At 47.7% G+C, this 24,157-nt stretch overlaps 1 protein-coding gene across 5 annotated transcripts in view; it reads right to left on the bottom strand.

Annotated features, from left to right (window-relative positions):
- The window catches only part of ZNF451 (zinc finger protein 451), a 319,768-nt gene that overhangs the window by 75,422 nt on the left and 220,189 nt on the right, over nt 1-24,157 (bottom strand). For all 5 annotated transcript variants that reach the window (XM_063916733.1, XM_063916730.1, XM_063916734.1 and 2 more), the window contains 2 exons: nt 14,792-14,935; nt 8,418-8,548 (listed from right to left, as the gene is read on the bottom strand). In XM_063916733.1, coding sequence (XP_063772803.1) covers nt 8,418-8,548; nt 14,792-14,935 — 275 coding nt within the window. The remainder of the gene's footprint in view (nt 1-8,417; nt 8,549-14,791; nt 14,936-24,157) is intronic.

Below are 24,157 nucleotides of genomic sequence, written 5' to 3'. Positions count from 1 at the left end.
ATATACTTTTTATGATATTTTCCAGCCTCCTGTCAGCTGGTCCTTGAGGACGGCCCTATCTATAGACGGTACCGCCACTTGTTTTGATAAGCGTGTGAGCGCCTTATCCACCCTAAGGGGTGTTTCCCAACGCGCCCTAACTTCTGGCGGGAAAGGGTATACCGCCCATAATTTTCTATCGGGGGGAACCCACGCATCATCACACACTTTATTTAATTTATCTGATTCAGGAAAAACTATGGTAGTTTTTTCACATCCCACATAATACCCTCTTTTGTGGTACTTGTAGTATCAGAAATATGTAACACCTCCTTCATTGCCTTTAACGTGTGGCCCTAATAAGGAATACGTTTGTTTATTCACCGTCGACACTGGATTCAGTGTCCCTGTCTGTGTCTGTGTCGACCGACTAAAGTAAACGGGCGTTTTAAAAACCCCTGACGGTGTTTTTGAGACGTCTGGACCGGTACTAATTGTTTGTCGGCCGTCTCATGTCGTCAACCGACCTTGCAGCGTGTTGACATTATCACGTAATTCCCTAAATAAGCCATCCATTCCGGTGTCGACTCCCTAGAGAGTGACATCACCATTACAGGCAATTGCTCCGCCTCCTCACCAACATCGTCCTCCTACATGTCGACACACACGTACCGACACACAGCACACACACAGGGAATGCTCTGATAGAGGACAGGACCCACTAGCCCTTTGGAGAGACAGAGGGAGAGTTTGCCAGCACACACCAAAAACGCTATAATTATATAGGGACAACCTTATATAAGTGTTTTCCCTTATAGCATTTTTTATATATTTCTAACGCCAAATTAGTGCCCCCCCCTCTGTTTTAACCCTGTTTCTGTAGTGCAGTGCAGGGGAGAGCCTGGGAGCCTTCCCTCCAGCCATTCTGTGAGGGAAAATGGCGCTGTGTGCTGAGGAGATAGGCCCCGCCCCTTTTTCGGCGGCCTCGTCTCCCGCTCTTAACGGATTCTGGCAGGGGTTAAATATCTCCATATAGCCTCCGGAGGCTATATGTGAGGTATTTTTAGCCAAAATAGGTATTCATTTGCCTCCCAGGGCGCCCCCCTCCCAGCGCCCTGCACCCTCAGTGACTGCCGTGTGAAGTGTGCTGAGAGGAAAATGGCGCACAGCTGCAGTGCTGTGCGCTACCTTTAGAAGACTGAGGAGTCTTCTGCCGCCAATTCTGGACCTCTTCTTACTTCAGCATCTGCAAGGGGGCCGGCGGCAAGGCTCCGGTGACCATCCAGGCTGTACCTGTGATCGTCCCTCTGGAGCTGATGTCCAGTAGCCAAGAAGCCAATCCATCCTGCACGCAGGTGAGTTCACTTCTTCTCCCCTAAGTCCCTCGTTGCAGTGATCCTGTTGCCAGCAGGACTCACTGTAAAGTAAAAAACCTAAGCTAAACTTTTCTAAGCAGCTCTTTAGGAGAGCCACCTAGATTGCACCCTTCTCGGCCGGGCACAAAAATCTAACTGGCTTGGAGGAGGGTCATAGGGGGAGGAGCCAGTGCACACCACCTGATCGGAAAGCTTTACTTTTGTGCCCTGTCTCCTGCGGAGCCGCTATTCCCCATGGTCCTTTCAGGAACCCCAGCATCCACTAGGACGATAGAGAAATAGGGGTAACAGTAGTGGAAAAAGATTTGGGGGTGCTCATAAATAGTAGGCTTAATAACAGTACACAATGTCAAAATACAGCAGAGACGGCAAGTAAAGTCCTTGCGTGCATAAAACGGCTTATTGAGACAAGGGACGAGGATGTAATCCTGCCTCTGTATAAATCATTGGTACGTCCACATCTTGAATATTGTGTTCAATTTTGGCCACCATATTATAAAAAAGAATCTGGGAGCTCGAAAGAGTTCAAAGGCGAGCTACTAAACTGATTAAAGGGTTAGAGACACTGGAGTATGAGGAAAGGCTTTCTAGGTTAAATATGTATTCCCTTGAAAAGAGGAGACAACATTATTAATATCTTCAAATATGTAAAGGGTCAATACAAAGAGTTAGCAGGGAATTTGTTTATTAATAGAACTCTGTATAAGACATGTGGGCACTCACTGAGGCTAGAGGAGAGAAAATTCCGTACAAAACGTAGGAAAGGGTTCTTCACCGTAAGGGCAATAAGGATTTGGAACTCCCTGCCGGAGAAGGTAATAATGGTGGACTCTTTAAATGCATTTAAAAACGGATTGGACAGATGGATAAGCTGAAAAAAGCTTATCCATCTGTCCAATTGGACAGCTGAAAAAAGAATCCAAGGCTACAGCATTTAATATACTGACATTAAGTATATGGGAGTGATACAAAATATAGTTACTAATTGGTATGAAACCATTACTTCGGCTGGTGCATTATAATGTGCACTTCTTAATACAGAGTACAGGTTGAACCCGATGGGCATTTTGCCTCTTTTCAACCTCATTAACTATGTTACTACACTGCTCAAAAAAATAAAGGGAACACTAAAATAACACATCCTAGATCTGAATGAATGAAATATTCTTATTAAATACTTTGTTCTTTACATAGTTGAATGTGCTGACAACAAAATCACACAAAAATTATAAATGGAAATCAAATTTATTAACCCATGGAGGTCTGGATTTAGAGTCACCCTCAAAATTAAAGTGGAAAAACACACTACAGGCTGATCCAACTTTGATGTAATGTCCTCAAAACAAGTCAAAATGAGGCTCAGTAGTGTGTGTGGCCTCCACGTGCCTGTATGACCTCCCTACAACCCACACAAGTGGCTCAGGTAGTGCAGCTCATCCAGGATGGCACATCAATGCGAGCTGTGGCAAGAAGGTTTGCTGTGTCTGTCAGCGTAGTGTCCAGAGCATGGAGGTGCTACCAGGAAACATCAGGAGACGTGGAGGAGGCCGTAGGAGGGCAACAACCCAGCAGCAGGACCGCTACCTCCGCCTTTGTGCAAGGAGGAACAGGAGGAGCACTGCCAGTGCCCTGCAAAATGACCTCCAGCAAGCTACAAATGTGCATGTGTATACTCAAACGATCAGAAACAGACTCCATGAGGGTGGTATGAGGGCCCGACGCCCACAGGCGGCGGTTGTGCTTACAGCCCAACACCATGCAGGACGTTTGGCATTTGCCAGAGAACACCAAGATTGGCAAATTCGCCACTGGCGCCCTGTGCTCTTCACAGATGAAAGCAGGTTCTTACTGAGCACATGTGACAGACGTGACAGAGTCTGGAGACGCCAAGTAGAACGTTCTGCTGCCTGCAACATCCTCCAGCATGACCGGTTTGGCAGTGGGTCAGTAATGGTGTGGGATGGCATTTCTTTGGGGGGCCGCACACCCCTCCATGTGCTCGCCAGAGGTAGCCTGACTGCCATTAGGTACCGAGATGAGATCCTCAGACCCCTTGTGAGACCATATGCTGGTGCGGTTGGCCCTGGGTTCCTCCTAATGCAAGACAATGCTAGACCTCATGTGGCTAGAGTGTGTCAGCAGTTCCTGCAAGACGAAGGCATTGATGCTATGGACTGGCCCGCCCGTTCCCCAGACCTGAATCCAATTGAGCACATCTGGGACATCATGTCTCGCTCCATCCACCAATGCCACGTTGCACCGCAGACTGTAGAGGAGTTGGCGGATGCTTTAGTCCAGGTCTGGGAGGGGATCCCTCAGGAGACCATCCGCCACCTCATCAGGAGCATGCCCAGGCGTTGTAGGGAGGTCATACAGGCACGAGGAGGCCACAGACACTACTGAGCCTCATTTTGGCTTGTTTTAAGGACATTACATCAAAGTTGGATCAGCCTGTAGTGTGTTTTTCCACTTTAATTTTGAGGGTGACTCCAAATCCAGACCTCCATGGGTTAATAAATTTGATTTCCATTGATAATTTTTGAGTGATTTTGTTGTCAGCACATTCAACTATGTAAAGAACAAACTATTTAATTAGAATATTTTATTCATTCAGATCTAGGATGTGTTATTTTAGTGTTCCCTTTATTTTTTTGAGCAGTGTATATTGCAGACCCACCCATCTGTGGATGTCTGAAAGCACGCCAAGTAAAACGTTTGAAGGCGTGCTCCCACAACTAAAGATCCGAGGTGGGCTGGAAGCCCATCATGCCACTGATTTTGTCAGCTTGCTTCGTTTCCTGACGATGGTTAGTGGTTTGAGATAACCTCTCTTAGGAAATGAACTATTCATGGACTTTTGTATACCCTGCAAAGATCTAGAAATATCCTGAGCCCAAACTGGCTGCTCAGACGGCATTAACCTTGAATCAGACTTAGCCGCCTCACGTACTTTTCATGCAGCGGACAACTCTGACTTCAAATTAGTCATCGCACCTGCCATCATCGCCAAAGGAGGATCAGGACAGAGGTCCTTATTTGGACCCGTATTTGCAAGACACACTATGCAAGTGGAAGTTACATCACGTAACATTTTCACAGTTATCGCAGACAAGCAGCTTCTTAGATTTTGCATTAGCTTTAGCAGTCATCATGCACACAGACAGACAGTAATTAAGTATCACCAGACCTCATGACTCTAAATAAATGAAGTGTGTATAAGACCGAGTGCACTGCACTTTGTACACACGGAGTTCTTAAATTTGTGCTTCAAAGAAATTCCTACTAACACCCCTGCTCCCTCCAGTGGCTGTGTGTTGTAGGACAGACACCAAATTCCTGCAGGAGGAAGCAAGAAGTCATTATAAAATGGCGTCACAGCATGTGCTTTTTTTATTCTTTAACATATATACATTAGACTTTGCAATAGGTCTAAAACATATGTAACTACATAAAACACTCTTATCCTAGGCTTAAAAACCTGTTTCAGCCTTTATAACCATGGCCACTTCCCCTTATATTGAAGTGAATCAATGGACTAGGGACTGCCATTGCATCTACCCCACGGCTTTAGTTTGCATGTGAGCCGCAGCCCTGTCCTGCGCGTAGGAAGCCCCGACTAGCTGATGTCTTTCCACCCCCCCCTCTTCCCCCACAGTGTACAATAAGCAGCGGTAATCTACCCTTTTGAGCTAACCGCAGATCGGGATCAGTGGATCGGTGACAGGCGGCAAGCGGATCAGTGATATGACCGCGGCTGAAGCTGTGGAGGTGTGACGGTGGCTAGAGGCAGCAGTGTGATCTTACCGCAGCTGTAGCTGCGGAGCGGGCGCGGGGCAGTGTAAAAAAATATAGGAATTTAATACCTGCCAGTAATTCCTTTTCTCATAGTCCGTAGTGGATACTGGGGTTCTGAACTTTATAGTACCATGGGGTATAGATCGCGTCCACTGGAGCCTGGCACTTTAAAAACCTTTAGTGTGTGTATGTGTGTGATAGCTCCTCCTCTCTATGCCCTTCCTATGAGACTCAGTCTAGGAAACTGTGCCCGAGGAGACGGACATACCACGAGAGAAGGAATAATACAACAGAGGTGAGGAATCAAGCCAACACACAACCATAACCGAATGGAGGGCGCTATCCAGAACAGAACCAGGATAGCAAGGCAACAAACTGGGACCGCAACGGCGAGCCAACCAAATACTTACACAGGCAAGCAGGATTGAAACACTGAGGCGGGCGCCCAGTATCCACTATGGACTACGAGAAAAGGAATTACCGGTAGGTATTAAATTCCTATTTTCTCTAACGTCTTAGTGGATACTGGGGTTCTGTACTTTAGTACCATGGGGAAGTCCCAAAGCTCTCAAATGGGTGGGAGAGTGCAGAGACCCCTGTAAAACCGGCCAAGGTGTCGAACCTATAGAATTTAACAGACGTGTTCGATCCAGAACAAGTTGCGGCTCGGCACAATTGTAAGGCTGAGACACCCCGGGCAACCGCCCAGGAAGAACTCACAGACCTCGTCGAGTGGAACTGAATAGATGTTGACAAAGGCAGAGCTGGCGAAGGAGTAGTCAACCGGAGCCAGTGAGCAATAGTTTGCTTAGAAGCCGGCCGACCAATCTTGGAGGCGTCGTAAAGGAATAAAGGACAAACAGAGAGTCAGATCTCCGATGATGGGCCATCCTTTTGATATAAATCTTCAGAGCCCTGATCACATCCAAGGACTCAGGACCAACGGAAGCATCAGACAACACTGGAACCACAATAGGTTGGATCACATGAAAAGCTGACGCCACTTTAGGGAAAAATTGAGCACGGGTCCTAAGTTCCTTCCACTGTCTTCATGAAAAATCAAATAAGTGCTCTTACAGGATAAGGCCCCTAAATCAGAGACCTGTCAGGCAGATGCCAATGCCAATAACATCACCGTCTTCCAGGTGAGAAATTTTAACTCCACCCTAGGTAAGGGTTCAAACCAGTTAGATTGAAGAAAGGATAGAACCACACTGAGATCCCACGGAGCTGTGGGGGTTACAAAGGGCGGATGCATATGAAGAACACCTTTAAGGAAAGTTTGTACTTCCGGCAATAAGGCGAGTTGCTTCTGGAAGAAAATAGAAAGTGCTGAAATCTGTAATTTGATAGGCCCAGATCCACTCCCGCTTGCAGGAAAAGTAGAAAACGACAGATTCTAAACTCCATGGGAGACACCTTTCTACTTTCACACCAGGAAACATACTTCTTCCAGATACGATGATAATGTTTGGACGTCGCCATCTTCCTTGCATGGATCAGGGTGGAAATAACCCTGGAGGGAAGACTTTCTTGCCAGAATCTCCCTCTCAACTGCCAAGCCATCAAACGTAGCCGCTGTAAGTCTGGATAGATGAGCGGACCTTGTTGAAGATCCTTTTGAAGCGGTAGAGGCCAGGGATCCTCCGGAGCCATGGTTAGGAGGTCCGAGTACCACGCCTGTCGAGGCCAATCCGGGGCAATTAGAATTGCTAGAACGCTTTCCCTTCGTAGTCTTTTGAGAACTATTGGGATGAGCGGTGGAGAAGGGAACAGATACACAAACTGGTACGGCCAAGGCATCGTCAGCGCGTCCACTACTACCGTCTGGGAAAACCTCATTCTGGAACAGTAGTTGCATAGCTTCTTGCTGAGACGAGAAGCCATCAGGTCTATCTGTGGACAGCCCCACCGGTGAATTAAGCGCTGAAACACCTGGGGATGTAGACCCCCATACCCCCGAATGGAGGTCGTGTCTGCTGAGGAAGTCTGCTTCCCATTAGTCCACTCCTGGAATTAATATGGCTGAGATGGCCCTTGCATTGGCCTTTGCCCAAAGGAGGATTTTTGACACTTCTCGCATCGCTGCTCTGCTTCTTGTTCCCCTTGTTGGTTTATGTATGCCACCGCCACCTCAGTATCCATTTGGACGTTAGAGAAACATAACATTCCCACACATGGAGGGGCGGCAGCATGAGCTGACCACCCCGCTAACCACAGCAACAAACCGGCCCAATGGAGCAGCGGCAGCGTGAGCTGACCGCCCGCTCCTTACCTCTGGCGGGATGTGGAGGCTCTGACGGGGCTTCTCTGCAAGCTCTGTCCAGCACCTTGCAGCCAAGGCTGAAATCAGCCAATGCTGAATAAGGTCTATGGCGGCGCTCCTCTGTTTGAGCACCGACAAGCCTTTGCTGCACATCAGCAGCACACAGACTCGGACCCAAGCTTCTCAGTAAGCTGGGAAGGGACTGTTATTGTAAAAATAATTTTTTTTAATAAAAATTTAAAGTATGGAGTGCTTCAAGAACGTGCCTTTCCCTAGTGAGGCTAAAAAAACCTGAGGCATCTTGGAAGTATGGAGGGGGAGGAGGGTTACTAATTTAAATATTTAAATGTGCCTATCCCTACTAACGCCCCATCCATATCCCAGGAGTACTCCAGTGACCCCTAGTGGATGAAAAAGAAATGGAGAAAACACGTCAGCATTTTGGGAAACGCTCCCAAATAGCAGAAGACTGTGGATCACTGACAGTCTGCAGCCATAGTGCATTCAACAATGCAGGACCTGTACTGCACGTGCACAGTACGGGTCAAAATCAGTATTTTGCGACATGCAGCCCACTTTCTTAGGGACCTTAATCAGGCCCTGTATTCGGAGCATTTCCTTTCACTTTGACGTGCAAGCAACTTGTGCTATGTTGACAAACTGGACTATGTTAAATTACTGGCATAAAAGAAAACATGTAAACTCATTAATATGTACTTTACTTCATGACGCTAGGCCATTTCAGTAAATCAAAGAAAAATATGTTCACAAGAATTTAAAAATGGAGTGCTACACTTTACAAGACTGTATCCAACACATCTACAAAAATGCAGAGTTTCACAAGAGGACAATTTTGAAAGAGAATGTATAGTAGATCTAAAACATGTACTGCAGGAAATAAAGCATTACATGCTGGAGAAGGCTTAGGCCTAGTAGTATTAATGGGTATAAATTACTCTACCAGGAGTTTTAAGCAATGGTTATATGCAGCTATATCTTACATGCATGCATATGGCAAAGTCTGCGGCATCTTTCCGATCACAGCAACGAGGATGAAGGAAGAAGCAGCCAGTATAAGAAAGATGCATAAAAATCTTGCAGTTAATTGGAGGCTTCCAAATATTCTTCCCTCCTACAAACAGAAAAAAAAACCAACATCATGGAAAAATAAGATTTTACTTACCGATAAATCTATTTCTCATAGTCCGTAGTGGATGCTGGGACTCCGGAAGGACCATGGGGAACAGCGGCTCCGCAGGAGACAGGGCATAAAATAAAAGCTTAAGGATCAGGTGGTGTGCACTGGCTCCTCCCCCTATGACCCTCCTCCAAGCCTCAGTTAGGATACTGTGCCCGGACGAGCGTACATAATAAGGAAGGATATTGAATCCCGGGTAAGACTCATACCAGCCACACCAATCACACCGTACAACTTGTGATCTGAACCCAGTGAACAGTATGATAAACGCAAGGGAGCCTCTGAAAAGATGGCTCACAACAATAATAACCCGAATTTTTGTAACAATAACTATATACAAGTATTGCAGACAATCCGCACTAGGGATGGGCGCCCAGCATCCACTACGGACTATGAGAAATAGATTTATCGGTAAGTAAAATCTTATTTTCTCTGACGTCCTAGTGGATGCTGGGACTCCGGAAGGACCATGGGGATTATACCAAAGCTCCCAAACGGGCGGGAGAGTGCGGATGACTCTGCAGCACCGAATGAGAGAACTCCAGGTCCTCCTCAGCCAGGGTATCAAATTTGTAGAATTTAGCAAACGTGTTTGCCCCTGACCAAGTAGCTGCTCGGCAAAGTTGTAAAGCCGAGACCCCTCGGGCAGCCGCCCAAGATGAGCCCACTTTCCTTGTGGAATGGGCTTTTACTGATTTTGGCTGTGGCAATCCTGCCACAGAATGTGCAAGCTGAATTGTACTACAAATCCAACGAGCAATCGTCTGCTTAGAAGCAGGAGCACCCAGTTTGTTAGGTGCATACAGGATAAACAGCGAGTCAGATTTTCTGACTCCAGCCGTCCTGGAAACATATATTTTCAAGGCCCTGACAACGTCAAGCAACTTAGAGTCCTCTAAGTCCCTGGTAGCCGCAGGTACCACAATAGGTTGGTTCATGTGAAATGCAGAAACCACCTTAGGTAGAAATTGAGGACGAGTCCTCAATTCCGCCCTGTCAGAATGAAAAATTAAGTAAGGGCTTTTATATGATAAAGCCGCCAATTCTGACACACGCCTGGCTGAAGCCAAGGCTAACAGCATCGACACCTTCCATGTGAGATATTTTAAGTCCACAGTGGAAAGTGGTTCAAACCAATGTGACTTTAGAAAACTCAACACCACATTGAGATCCCAAGGTGCCACTGGAGGCACAAAAGGAGGCTGTATGTGCAGCACCCCTTTTACAAATGTCTGAACTTCAGGTACTGAAGCCAGTTCTTTTTGGAAGAAAATCGACAGGGCCGAAATTTGAACCTTAATGGACCCTAATTTTAGGCCCATAGACAGTCCAGTTTGCAGGAAATGAAGGAAACGACCCAGTTGAAATTCCTCTGTAGGGGCCCTCTTGGCCTCACACCACGCAACATATTTACGCCAAATGCGGTGATAATGTTTTGCGGTTACGTCCTTCCTGGCTTTGACCAGAGTAGGAATGACTTCTTCTGGAATGCTTTTTTCCCTCAGGATCCGGCGTTCAACCGCCATGCCGTCAAACGCAGCCGCGGTAAGTCTTGAAACAGACAAGGCCCCTGCAGTATCAGGTCCTGTCTTAGAGGTAGAGGCCACGGTTCGTCCGTGAGCATCTCTTGAAGTTCCGGGTACCAAGTCCTTCTTGGCCAATCCGGGACCACGAGTATAGTTCTTACTCCTCTCCTTCTTATGATTCTCAGTACTTTTGGTATGAGAGGCAGAGGAGGGAACACATACACTGACTGGTACACCCACGGCGTTACCAGAGCGTCCACTGCTATTGCCTGAGGGTCCCTTGACCTGGCGCAATATCTGTCCAGTTTTTTGTTTAGACGTGACGCCATCATGTCCACCTTTGGTTTTCCCAACGGTTTACAATCAGGTGGAAGACTTCTGGGTGAAGTCCCCACTCTCCCGGGTGAAGGTCGTGTCTGCTGAGGAAGTCTGCTTCCCAGTTGTCCACTCCCGGAATGAACACTGCTGACAGTGCTATCACATGATTTTCCGCCCAGCGAAGAATCCTTGCAGCTTCTGCCATTGCCCTCCTGCTTCTCGTGCCGCCCTGTCTGTTTACGTGGGCGACTGACGTGATGTTGTCCGATTGGATCAACACCGCCTGACCCTGAAGCAGAGGTTTTGCTTGACTTAGGGCATTGTAAATGGCCCTTAGTTCCAGAATGTTTATATGAAGAGATGTTTCCATGCTTGACCACAAGCCCTGGAAATTCCTTCCCTGTGTGACTGCTCCCCAGCCTCTCAGGCTGGCATCCGTGGTTACCAGGATCCAATCCTGAATGCCAAATCTGCGGCCCTCTAGTAGATGAGCACTCTGCAGCCACCACAGGAGAGACACCCTTGTCCTTGGCGACAGGGTTATCCTCTGATGCATCTGCAGATGCGATCCGGACCATTTGTCCAGTAGATCCCACTGAAATGTTCTTGCATGGAATCTTCCGAATGGAATCGCTTCGTAAGAAGCCACCATTTTTCCCAGGACCCTCGTGCACTGATGCACTGAGACCTGGCCTGGTTTTAGGAGGTTCCTGACTAGCTCGGATAACTCCCTGGCCTTCTCCTCCGGGAGAAACACCTTCTTCTGGACTGTGTCCAGAATCATTCCTAGGAACAGTAGACGTGTCGTTGGAATCAGCTGCGATTTTGGAATATTTAGAATCCACCCGTGCTGACGTAACACTACCTGAGATAGTGCTACTCCGACTTCTAACTGTTCCCTGGATCTTGCCCTTATCAGGAGATCGTCCAAGTAAGGGATAATTAAAATGCCTTTTCTTCGTAGAAGAATCATCATTTCGGCCATTACCTTGGTAAAGACCCGAGGTGCCGTGGACAATCCAAACGGCAGCGTCTGAAACTGATAATGACAGTTTTGTACTACAAACCTGAGGTACCCTTGGTGAGAAGGGTATATTGGGACGTGGAGATAAGCATCTTTGATGTCCAGAGACACCATATAGTCCCCTTCTTCCAGGTTCGCTATCACTGCTCTGAGTGACTCCATCTTGAATTTGAACCTTTTTATGTAAGTGTTCAAGGATTTCAGATTTAAAATTGGTCTCACCGAGCCGTCCGGCTTCGGTACCACAAACAGCGTGGAATAATACCCCTTTCCTTGTTGCAGGAGGGGTACCTTGATTATCACCTGCTGGGAATACAGCTTGTGAATGGCTTCCAAAACTGCCTCCCTGTCGGAGGGAGACTTTGGTAAAGCAGACTTCAGGAACCGACGAGGGGGAAACGCCTCGAATTCCAGTTTGTACCCTTGCGATACTACCTGTAGAATCCAGGGATCCACTTGCGAGTGAGCCCACTGCGCGTTAAAATTCTTGAGACGGGCCCCCACCATATCTGAGTCTGCTTGTAAAGCCCCAGCGTCATGCTGAAGACTTGGCAGAAGCAGGGGAGGGCTTCTGCTCCTGTGAAGCGGCTGCATGGTGCAGTCTTTTTCCTCTTCCTCTGCCCCGGGGCAGAAAAGAGTGGCCTTTTGCTCGCTTGTACTTATGGGAACGAAAGGACTGAGTTTGAAAAGACGGTGTCTTTTTCTGCTGATGTGGAGTGACCTGGGGTAAAAAGGTGGATTTTCCAGCCGTTGCCGTGGCCACCAGGTCCGATAGACCAGCCCCAAATAACTCCTCCCCTTTATACGGCAATACTTCCATGTGCCGTTTGGAATCCGCATCCCCTGACCACTGTCGCGTCCATAACGCTCTTCTGGCAGAGATGGACATAGCACTTACTCTTGATGCCAGGGTGCAAATATCCCTCTGTGCATCACGCATATATAGTAATGCATCCTTTAAATGTTCTATAGTTAACAAAATATTGTCCCTATCCAGGGTATCAATATTCTCAGTCAGGGAATCCGACCATGCGACTCCAGCACTGCACATCCAGGCTGAGGCGATTGCTGGTCGCAGTATAACACCAGTATGTGTGTATATACTTTTTAGGATATTTTCCAGCCTTCTATCAGCTGGTTCTTTGAGGGTGGCCGTATCAGGAGACGGTAACGCTACTTGTTTAGATAAACGTGTGAACCTAGGGGGTGTTTCCCAACGCGCCCTAACCTCTGGCGGGAAGGGATATAATGCTAATAATTTTTTAGAAATTAGCTGTTTTTTATCGGGGGAAACCCACGCTTTTTCACATACCTCATTTATTTCCTCTGACTCAGGAAAAACTATTGGTAGTTTTTTCTCACCCCACATAATATCCTTCTTTGTGGTACTTGTAGTGTCAGAAAGGTTCAATGCCTCTTTCATTGCCGTGATCATGTAACGTGTGGCCCTACTGAACATTACGTTTGTCTCGTCACCGTCGACACTAGACTCAGTATCTGTGTCAGGGTCTGTGTCGACCCACTGAGGTAACGGGCGTTTTAGCGCCCCTGACGGTGTCTGAGATGCCTGGACAGGCACTAATTGATTTGCCGGCTGTCTCATGTCGTCAACAGTTTTTTGCAAATTGCTGACATTATCACTTAATTGTTTAAATACAATCATCCAGTCAGGTGTCGACTCCCTAGGGGGTGACATCACCAACACAGGCAACTGCTCCGCCTCCACATCATTTTCCTCCTCATACATGTCGACACACGCGTACCGACACACAGCACACACACCGGGAATGCTCTGATAGAGGACAGGACCCCACTTAGCCCTTTGGAGAGACAGAGGGAGAGTCTGCCAGCACACACCCAGCGCTATATATATATACAGGGATAACCTTATATAAGTGTTATTCCCTTATAGCTGCTGTTATTATCGTTATTTGCTGCCAAAAATGCCCCCCCTTCTCTTTTTTACCCTGATTCTGAAGCAGGACTGCAGGGGAGAGTCAGGGAGCCGTCCTTCCAGCGGAGCTGTGAGGGAAAATGGCGCTTGTGTGCTGAGGAGATAGGCTCCGCCCCTTCACGACGTCCTTATCTCCCGCTTTTTTGTGTAAAAATGGCAGGGGATTAAAATACATCCATATAGCCCAGGAGCTATATGTGATGTATTCTTTTTGCCACCTAAGGTATATTGTTATATTGCGTTTCTGGGCGCTCCCCCCCAGCGCCCTGTACCCTCAGTGACCGGAGTGTGAAGTGTGCTGAGAGCAATGGCGCACAGCTGCGGTGCTGTGCGCTACCTTAGACTGAAGACAGGATGTCTTCTGCCGCCGATTTCACCGGACCTCTTCGTCTCTTCTGGCTCTGTAAGGGGGACGGCGGCGCGGCTCCGGTGACCCATCCAGGCTGAACCTGTGATCGTCCCTCTGGAGCTAATGTCCAGTAGCCTAAGAAACCCGATCCACTCTGCACTCAGGTGAGTCCGTTTCTTCTCCCCTTAGTCCCACGATGCAGTGAGCCTGTTGCCAGCAGGACTCACTGAAAATAAAAAAACCTAAACTAAACTTTTATTCTAAGCAGCTCAGGAGAGCCACCTAGATTGCACCCTTCTCGGCCGGGCACAAAAATCTAACTGAGGCTTGGAGGAGGGTCATAGGGGGAGGAGCCAGTGCACACCACCTGATCCTTAAGCTTTTATTTTGTGCCCTGTCTCCTGCGGAGCCGCTGTTCCCCATGGTCCTTCCGGAGTCCCAGCATCCACTAGGACGTCAGAGAAATATTGATAACAATCACACCAGGCGGCAATAAAAAGGAATGTATATTGTCAATGCACACGTATATCTGTAGCACACCTAGGGAACAGTATCTTATTTACTAGTACTTCTATCAAATATGCAAAGCTTCAAGGTAAAGGGGACTTAACATACTGGGACCCCTATCATTAACAAGAGTCCTAGTATAACAGTTCCTGGGTGTTTGGATTATAGTTTACATATAGAAAATATGAATACAACTGAAAGGAGGAATTTATAGAACTTAGTTCTGAGTATGAAGTACTTGCACTGCAGTAGCAGGACTAAGTCCTAAATTTGTAGTTCAGCAGTGAGTGTGCAGATGAGCTACAGTAGATAAATATGTCAGTAAATACCAAACTCAAATATCCACTAACTTAACTTCACACACTACATAGGAACACATTTTTTTTTACCCAAACTCCAACTTCATTTTCACAACAACCTTGCAAGGTAATGCAGAGCTACCTAAACTAACTGCTGTTGAAGAACCAGAGCTATGAAAATGTATCATTTAAAATCTCACCTTGAAATCCCCATATAAATATTCCCTGATTTAAGTGCCCTGGTAGACGAGTAAAAAATTGTGGCCAGTTGTCCAAGTCAACAAAAACAATATGCGTCATTGTCAGGAGAAATTCCAAATCAGGCAATTCAGTTTCTTCTAGACCTTGATACAAAGAAAAAGTTTATGATTAAATGCTTTCATCTCTCTACAAAAAATGGTATGCTGAACAATGACCAAACAGTGTAGTATGGCATATCAGAAACCTTGCCAACAATAAATCAAATTAGTAAAATAAAACAAAACATCCTAGACCATTTACCGCCAAACCATTGCTTGCCATAGTATTTTCGGTAGCTCGAAAGAGCGTACGGGCTTAGACAATCACTGCACTGCTCCCTTCAATTCTAATATGGAGCCGGCAGTCAGACAATCAGAGCTCAAGGAACAGCAGCAGCAGCCCCTTATTGGCTGCCGGACCACAAGCTTTGATTGGCTCATGAGCCGGTACCATATATCAAATGGCCGCCGGAGAGTGTCACCTCAGCGCCCCCCAGGACTATCAGTGAGGGGCAGGAGAGCCACATGCTGTACTCTCCTCCCCGCCCCTCAGACAGGAGCAGCACCGGCAGAAGAAGCTAGCAAGGGTGAGCACTGCTGGGGGGCATTGCGTGTTTCTGGCACCGCTGGGGGCATTGCGTGTTTCTGCCACTATACTGGGAGCATTATGTGCAACTAATATATAGTTGCAAGGCCACACCCACTTCCACAGGAGTGTGCGTGCCATTGGGTGGAATGCAGGACCCTCAGATAGAGATTACATGACCGAGCAAGCAAGAGGCAGCAGCAGAAGGAACATTCAGTTATTAGCCAGTTTTATTTCTTAAAAATATTAGTAGCTCTTTCAGAGGCTTCATTTTTCTCAAGTATCTCATACCCCAGTTAGGGTTGGAGACCACCGTCTAGATTATGGGCGGGATGTAATGCCGCCTGAGTTCGGCCAGCCAAACTCTTGACTTTTTTTTTTTTTTATTAAGAGGCAATCACTTGCAAGGCATGGTTTTTTAATTTTGGCCGTCATCCTGCCTGTTGTCGAACACGGGTGGCATTACATCCCACCCAATGAGTTGGATATACTGTTTCACAGAGTATTCAACAAAACAATCTTCTTACAATAGCATTTTTATGAGGTGCAAAAAAAATAAAATTAGCTAACAGCACATCACGCTGAGGCACTGCCTGAAACGCTCCAAAGATTTAATCGGAAAGTGTTAAAATATATACAAAGTATAGATATTTATTCCTTTTTAAGGTGGCTTGTACCAGTACGTGTGACAGAGTTGGACATGAAAAACATTTTAATTGAATACGAAATTACTAATATTTGAATTGGTTTCTACTTTTTTTTTTTTATTATTACATTACAGCAATATTTAAACATTGATGAGCCACAAAAAAATAAGAATTTACTTACCGATAATTCTATTTCTCGGAGTCCGTAGTGGATGCTGGGGTTCCTGAAAGGACCATGGGGAATAGCGGCTCCGCAGGAGACAGGGCACAAAAAGTAAAGCTTTAGGATCAGGTGGTGTGCACTGGCTCCTCCCCCTATGACCCTCCTCCAAGCCTCAGTTAGGATACTGTGCCCGGACGAGCGTACACAATAAGGAAGGATTTTGAATCCCGGGTAAGACTCATACCAGCCACACCAATCACACTGTACAACCTGTGATCTGAACCCAGTTAACAGTATGATAACAGCGGAGCCTCTGAAAAGATGGCTCACAACAATAATAACCCGATTTTTGTAACTATGTACAAGTAATGCAGATAATCCGCACTTGGGATGGGCGCCCAGCATCCACTACGGACTCCGAGAAATAGAATTATCGGTAAGTAAATTCTTATTTTCTCTATCGTCCTAGTGGATGCTGGGGTTCCTGAAAGGACCATGGGGATTATACCAAAGCTCCCAAACGGGCGGGAGAGTGCGGATGACTCTGCAGCACCGAATGAGAGAACTCCAGGTCCTCCTTAGCCAGGGTATCAAATTTGTAGGATTTTACAAACGTGTTTGCCCCTGACTAAATAGCCGCTCGGCAAAGTTGTAAAGCCGAGACCCCTCGGGCAGCCGCCCAAGATGAGCCCACCTTCCTTGTGGAATGGGCATTTACATATTTTGGCTGTGGCAGGCCTGCCACAGAATGTGCAAGCTGAATTGTATTACACATCCAACTAGCAATAGTCTGCTTAGAAGCAAGAGCACCCAGTTTGTTGGGTGCATACAGGATAACAGCAAGTCAGTTTTCCTGACTCCAGCCGTCCTGGAACCTATATTTTCAGGGCCCTGACAACATCCAGCAACTTGGAGTCCTCCAAGTCCCTAGTAGGCGCAAGGCACCACAATAAGCTGGTTCAGGTGAAACACTGACACCACCTTAGGGAGAGAACTGGGGACGAGTCCGCAGCTCTGCCCTGTCCGAATGGACAAACAGATATGGGCTTTTTTGAGAAAAAACCCACCAATTTGACACTCGCCTGGACACTCGCCTGGCCCAAGGCCAGGGCCAAGAGCATGGTCACTTTTCATGTGATATGCTTCAAATCCACAGATTTGACTGGTTTTAAACCAATGTGATTTGAGGAATCCCAGAACTACGTTGAGATCCCACAGTGCCACTGGAGGCACAAAAGGGGGTTGTATATGCAATACTCCCTTGACAAACTTCTGGACTTCAGGAACTGAAGCCAATTCTTTCTGGAAGAAAATCGACAGGGCCGAAATTGGAACCTTAATGGGCCCCAATTTGAGGCCCATAGACACTCCTGTTTGCAGGAAATGCAGGAATCGACCGAGTTGAAATTTCTTCGTGGGGCCTTCCTGGCCTCACACCACGCAACATATTTTCGCCACATGTGGTGATAATGTTGTGCGGTCACCTCCTTCCTGGCTTTGACCAGGGTAGGAATGACCTCTTCCGGAATGCCTTTTTCCCTTAGGATCCGGCGTTCCACCGCCATGCCGTCAAACGCAGCTGCGGTAAGTCTTGGAACAGACATGGTACTTGCTGAAGCAAGTCCCTTCTTAGCGGCAGAGGCCATAAGTCCTCTGTGAGCATCTCTTGAAGTTCCGGGTACCAAGTCCTTCTTGGCCAATCCGGAGCCATGAGTATAGTTCTTACTCCTCTACGTCTTATAATTCTCAGTACCTTAGGTATGAGAAGCAGAGGAGGGAACACATACACCGACTGGTACACCCACGGTGTTACCAGAACGTCCACAGCTATTGCCTGAGGGTCTCTTGACCTGGCGCAATACCTGTCCCGTTTTTTGTTCAGACGGGACGCCATCATGTCCACCTTTGGTATTTCCCAACGGTTCACAATCATGTGGAAAAACTTCCCGATGAAGTTTCCACTCTCCCGGGTGGAGGTCGTGCCTGCTGAGGAAGTCTGCTTCCCAGTTTCCACTCCCGGAATGAAACACTGCTGACAGTGCTATCACATGATTTTCCGCCCAGCGAAAAGTCCTTGCAGTTTTTGCCATTGCCCTCCTGCTTCTTGTGCCGCCCTGTCTGTTTACGTGGGCGACTGCCGTGATGTTTTTCCCACTGGATCAATACCGGCTGACCTTGAAGCAGAGGTCTTGCTAAGCTTAGAGCATTATAAATTTACCCTTAGCTCCAGTATATTTATGTGGAGAAAAGTCTCCAGACTTGATCACACTCCCTGGAAATTTTTTCCTTGTGTGACTGCTCCCCAGCCTCTCGGGCTGGCCTCCGTGGTCACCAGCATCCAATCCTGAATGCCGAATCTGCGGCCCTCTAGAAGATGAGCACTCTGTAACCACCACAGGAGAGACACCCTTGTCCTTGGATATAGGGTTATCCGCTGATGCATCTGAAGATGCGATCCGGACCATTTGTCCAGCAGATCCCACTGAAAAGTTCTTGCGTGAAATCTGCCGAATGGAATTGCTTCGTAGGAAGCCACCATTTTTACCAGGACCCTTGTGCAATGATGCACTGACACTTTTCCTGGTTTTAGGAGGTTCTTGACTAGCTCGGATAACTCCCTGGCTTTCTCTTCCGGGAGAAACACCTTTTTCTGGACTGTGTCCAGAATCATCCCTAGGCACAGCAGACGTGTCGTCAGGATCAGCTGCGATTTTGGAATATTTAGAATCCATCCGTGCTGTTGTAGCAGTATCCGAGATAGTGCTACTCCGACCTCCAACTGTTCCCTGGACTTTGCCCTTATCAGGAGATCGTCCAAGTAAGGGGTAATTAAGACGCCTTTTCTTCGAAGAAGAATCATCATTTCGGCCATTACCTTGGTAAAGACCCGGGGTGCTGTGGACAATCCAAACGGCAGCGTCTGAAACTGACAGTGACAGTTCTATACCACGAACCTGAGGTACCCTTAGTGAGAAGGGCAAATTTGGGACATGGAGGTAAGCATCCCTGATGTCCCGGGACACTATATAGTCCCCTTCTTCCTGGTTCGTTATCACTGCTCTGAGTGACTCCATCTTGATTTGAACCTTTGTAAGTGTTCAATTTTTTTTAGATTTAGAATAGGTCTCACCTAGCCTTCTGGCTTCAGTACCACAATATAGTGTGGAATAATACCCCTTTCCTTGTTGTAGGAGGGGTAATTTGATTATCACCTGCTGGGAATACAGCTTGTGAATTTTTTCCCATACTGCCTCCTTGTCGGAGGGATACCTTGGTAAAGCAGACTTCAGGAGCCTGCGAGGGGGAAACGTTTCGACATTCCAATCTGTACCCCTGGGATACTACTTGTAGGATCCAGGGGTCCTGTACGGTCCCAGCGTCATGCTGAGAGCTTGGCAGAAGCGGTGGAAGGCTTCTGTTCCTGGGAATGGGCTGCCTGCTGCAGTCTTCTTCCCTTTCCTCTATCCCTGGGCAAATATGACTCTTATAGGGACGAAAGGACTGAGGCTGAAAAGACGGTGTCTTTTTCTGCAGAGATGTGACTTAGGGTAAAAACGGTGGATTTTCCAGCAGTTGCCGTGGCCACCAGGTCCGATGGACCGACCCCAAATAACTCCTCTTCCTTTATACGGCAATACACCTTTGTGCCGTTTGGAATCTGCATCACCTGACCACTGTCGTGTCCATAAACATCTTCTGGCAGATATGGACATCGCACTTACTCTTGATGCCAGAGTGCAAATATCCCTCTGTGCATCTCGCATATATAGAAATGCATCCTTTAAATGCTCTATAGTCAATAAAATACTGTCCCTGTCAAGGGTATCAATATTTTTAGTCAGGGAATCCGACCAAGCCACCCCAGCTCTGCACATCCAGGCTGAGGCGATCGCTGGTCGCAGTATAACACCAGTATGTGTGTATATACTTTTATATGATATTTTCCAGCCTCCTGTCAGCTGGCTCCTTGAGGACGGCCCTATCTATAGACGGTACCGCCACTTGTTTTGATAAGCGTGTGAGCGCCTTATCCACCCTAAGGGGTGTTTCCCAACGCGCCCTAACTTCTGGTGGGAAAGGGTATACCGCCAATAATTTTCTATCGGGGGGAACCCACGCATCATCACACACTTCATTTAATTTATCTGATTCAGGAAAAACTACAGGTAGTTTTTTCACATCCCACATAATACCCTCTTTTGTGGTACTTGTAGTATCAGAAATATGTAACACCTCCTTCATTGCCCTTAACGTGTGGCCCTAATAAGGAATACGTTTGTTTATTCACCGTCGACACTGGATTCAGTGTCTGTGTCGACCGACTAAGGTAAACGGGCGTTTTAAAACCCCTGACGGTGTTTTTGAGACGTCTGGACCGGTACTAATTGTTTGTCGGCCGTCTCATGTCGTCAACCGACCTTGCAGCATGTTGACATTATCACGTAATTCCCTAAATAAGCCATCCATTCCGGTGTCGACTCCCTAGAGAGTGACATCACCATTACAGGCAATTGCTCCGCCTCCTCACCAACATCGTCCTCATACATGTCGACACACACGTACCGACACACAGCACACACACAGGGAATGCTCCGATAGAGGACAGGACCCACTAGCCCTTTGGAGAGACAGAGGGAGAGTTTGCCAGCACACACCAAAAAACGCTATAATTATATAGGGACAACCTTATATAAGTGTTTTCCCTTATAGCATCTTTTTATATATTTCTAACGCCAAATTAGTGCCCCCCCTCTCTGTTTTAACCCTGTTTCTGTAGTGCAGTGCAGGGGAGAGCCTGGGAGCCTTCCCTCCAGCCTTTCTGTGAGGGAAAATGGCGCTGTGTGCTGAGGAGATAGGCCCCGCCCCTTTTTCGGTGGGCTCGTCTCCCGCTCTTCAACGGATTCTGGCAGGGGTTAAATATCTCCATATAGCCCCCGGAGGCTATATGTGAGGTATTTTTTGCCAAAAAATAGGTTTACATTGCCTCCCAGGGCGCCCCCCTCCCAGCGCCCTGCACCCTCAGTGACTGCCGTGTGAAGTGTGCTGAGAGCAATGGCGCACAGCTGCAGTGCTGTGCGCTACCTTAAGAAGACTGAGGAGTCTTCTGCCGCCGATTCTGGACCTTCTTCTCTTTTCAGCATCTGCAAGGGGGCCGGCGGCGAGGCTCCGGTGACCATCCAGGCTGTACCTGTGATCGTCCCTCTGGAGCTAATGTCCAGTAGCCAAAGAAGCCAATCCATCCTGCACGCAGGTGAGTTCACTTCTTCTCCCCTAAGTCCCTCGTTGCAGTGATCCTGTTGCCAGCAGGACTCACTGTAAAATAAAAAACCTAAGCTAAACTTTTCTAAGCAGCTCTTTAAGAGAGCCACCTAGATTGCACCCTTCTCGGCCGGGCACAAAAATCTAACTGAGGCTTGGAGGAGGGTCATAGGGGGAGGAGCCAGTGCACACCACCTGATCCTAAAGCTTTACTTTTTGTGCCCCGTCTCCTGCGGAGCCGCTATTCCCCATGGTCCTTTCAGGAACCCCAGCATCCACTAGGACGATAGAGAAAGGAGAATTATTGTGGACTTACCATTGTTAACACTCTTTCGGCAAGGCACATTGGTTCCACAGGAAAACTTTGGGGTGTAGAGTGGATCTTGATCCAGAGGAACCAACAGGCTAAAGCTTTAGGCTGTCCCAGGGGGTGTAGTATGGTATGCCGGCGCCGGGAGCCCGACCGCTGGCATACAGACAGCGTGGCGAGCGCAAATGAGCTCCTTGCGGGCTCGCTGCGCTCGCCACGCTGCGGTCACAGTGGCGCGCTACGCTATTTATTCTCCCTCCAGGGGGGTCGTGGACCCCCACAAGGGAGAATATCTGTCGGTATGCCGGGTGTCGGGATTCCGGCGCCAGGATCCCGACATTCAGCAACCTGAAGACCACCCGTCCCAGGATGCATTGGGGCCTCCTCTATAAACCTCACCTCCAGGCACTGGAGCTCAGTTTCGTTAACCAGTCTAATGCAGGAGCAGGCAAGAGAAATGTTAATCACATAGAACCACATTCTCACGACAGAAGGTACCAGCGGCTAATGCCATACAAACCCATAAAAGCTAGGTGCATCAGGGTAGGCGCCCTGTGGAACAAATATACCCCGCAGAAAGAGTTAATAAGGGTAAGTCTACCATAACTCATCTTTTCTGTAGAAGAATACATTGGTTTCCACAGGAAAACATTGGGGATATACTAAAGTAGTTCCTCAGGGGAGGGGACGCGCCTTAGCGGGCATGAGAACCCGGCATCCAAAATAAGCATCCTGGGAGGCGGAAGTACCAAAGACATAGAACCTAATAAACGTGTTCACTGAGGACCACGTAGCTGCCTTGAACAATTGTCCTGCGGACGTGCCACGGCGGGCCGCCCAAGTAGGTCCAACAGACAGAGTAGAATGGGCTTTAATACCAGCAGGACCTGGATATCCAGCTTGCGCATAAAGCTTGTGCAATCACCATTCTAATCCATCTGGCCAAAGTTTGCTTATTCGCAGGTCAGCCATGTTAGGAGAAACCAAACAGTACAAAAAGAGAATCTGACCTCCTGATAGAGGCAGTCCTCTCCACATAAATACGGAGAGGACTGAAGAGTCTGAAGAGATAAAGGCCGGAACCACAATCTCTTGGTTAAGGTGAAAAGCTGACACCACCTTAGGCAAATAACCCGGTCGAGTTCGTAGAACTGCCCGGTCACTGTGAAAAATCAAATAGGGTGGACGACAGGACAAAGCGCCTAAGTCCGATACCTGTCTTGCAGAGGCAATTGCCAGCAAAAACAGGACCTTGGCCGTGAGCCATTTAAGGTCCACTAACTAAAGAGGTTCAAATGGAGACTCTTGCAGGGACTTTATTACAACAGTCAAATCCCATGGAGCCACAGGAGGGACATAGGGAGGATGACTCCTAGGTGCGCCTTGAGTGAAAGTATGAACGTCCGGTATAGACGCAATTTTTCTTTGAAACCATACCGACAGGGTGGCCAGATGAAGACCTAGGTCAAGGCCTCGTTGCAGAAAATCCAGGATTCTGGACGTTCTGAATTGATATGCATCATAATTCTTCTTATCAGCACATCAGGTGAAGTAAGAATTCCAGAATCTGTAATAAATCCGGCCAGATGCCGGTTTGTGGGTTTTCAACATAGTCTGAATAAACGCATCGGAAAATCCTTTGGCCCTCAGGAGTGATGCTTCAAGGGCCACGCCATCAAAGCCAGTCTGGCCAGGTCTGGGTTAGGACAATGGCCCTGTACGAGAAGGTCCGGGCGCTATCGATAGACCCTTAAGGTCTGAGAACCAATTCCTTCGAGGCCACACTGGAGCGACTAGAAGTAGTATTCCTCCTCCTTGTTTGAACATCTGTAGTACCCAGGGCAGGAGTGACACTGGAGGGCACACAAAGGGCAGCCGAAAGTTCCATGGAAGCGCTAGTGCATCCACGAACGCTGCTTGAGGATCTCTGGTCCTTGATTCGAAGATCGGTATCTTGTGGTTATATCGAGACACCATGAGGTCTGCGTCCGGAAGGCCCCATCTGTCTACTAGGAGTTGAAAGACTTCCAGATGAAGATTCCACTCTCCGGCGTGTCGACTGAGGAAGTCCGCTTCCCAGTTTCGGACACCTGGAATGAACACTACAGATACGGATGACAGATGGCGTTCCAGCCAACAAAGGATTTTTGACACTTCCATCATAGCCATGCGGCTTTGAGTGCTGCCTTGATGGTTTATGTATGCCACCGTGGTGGCGTTGTCTGACCGTACTTCAACAGGCCTGTTCTGTATCAGAGGCAGGGCAAGAGAGAGTGCATTGAACATCGCCCTCAACTCCAGAATGTTTATTGGGAGGAGTGATTCCTCCTTGGTCCAGCGATCCTGAAATGAGTGTTGCTCC

This window comes from Pseudophryne corroboree, chromosome 4, assembly GCF_028390025.1.
Source record: "Pseudophryne corroboree isolate aPseCor3 chromosome 4, aPseCor3.hap2, whole genome shotgun sequence".
NCBI classification, from domain to species: Eukaryota; Metazoa; Chordata; class Amphibia; order Anura; family Myobatrachidae; genus Pseudophryne; species Pseudophryne corroboree.
Note: the sequence above shows the minus strand (reverse complement) of the source record. Positions and strands in the feature narration are given on the sequence as shown.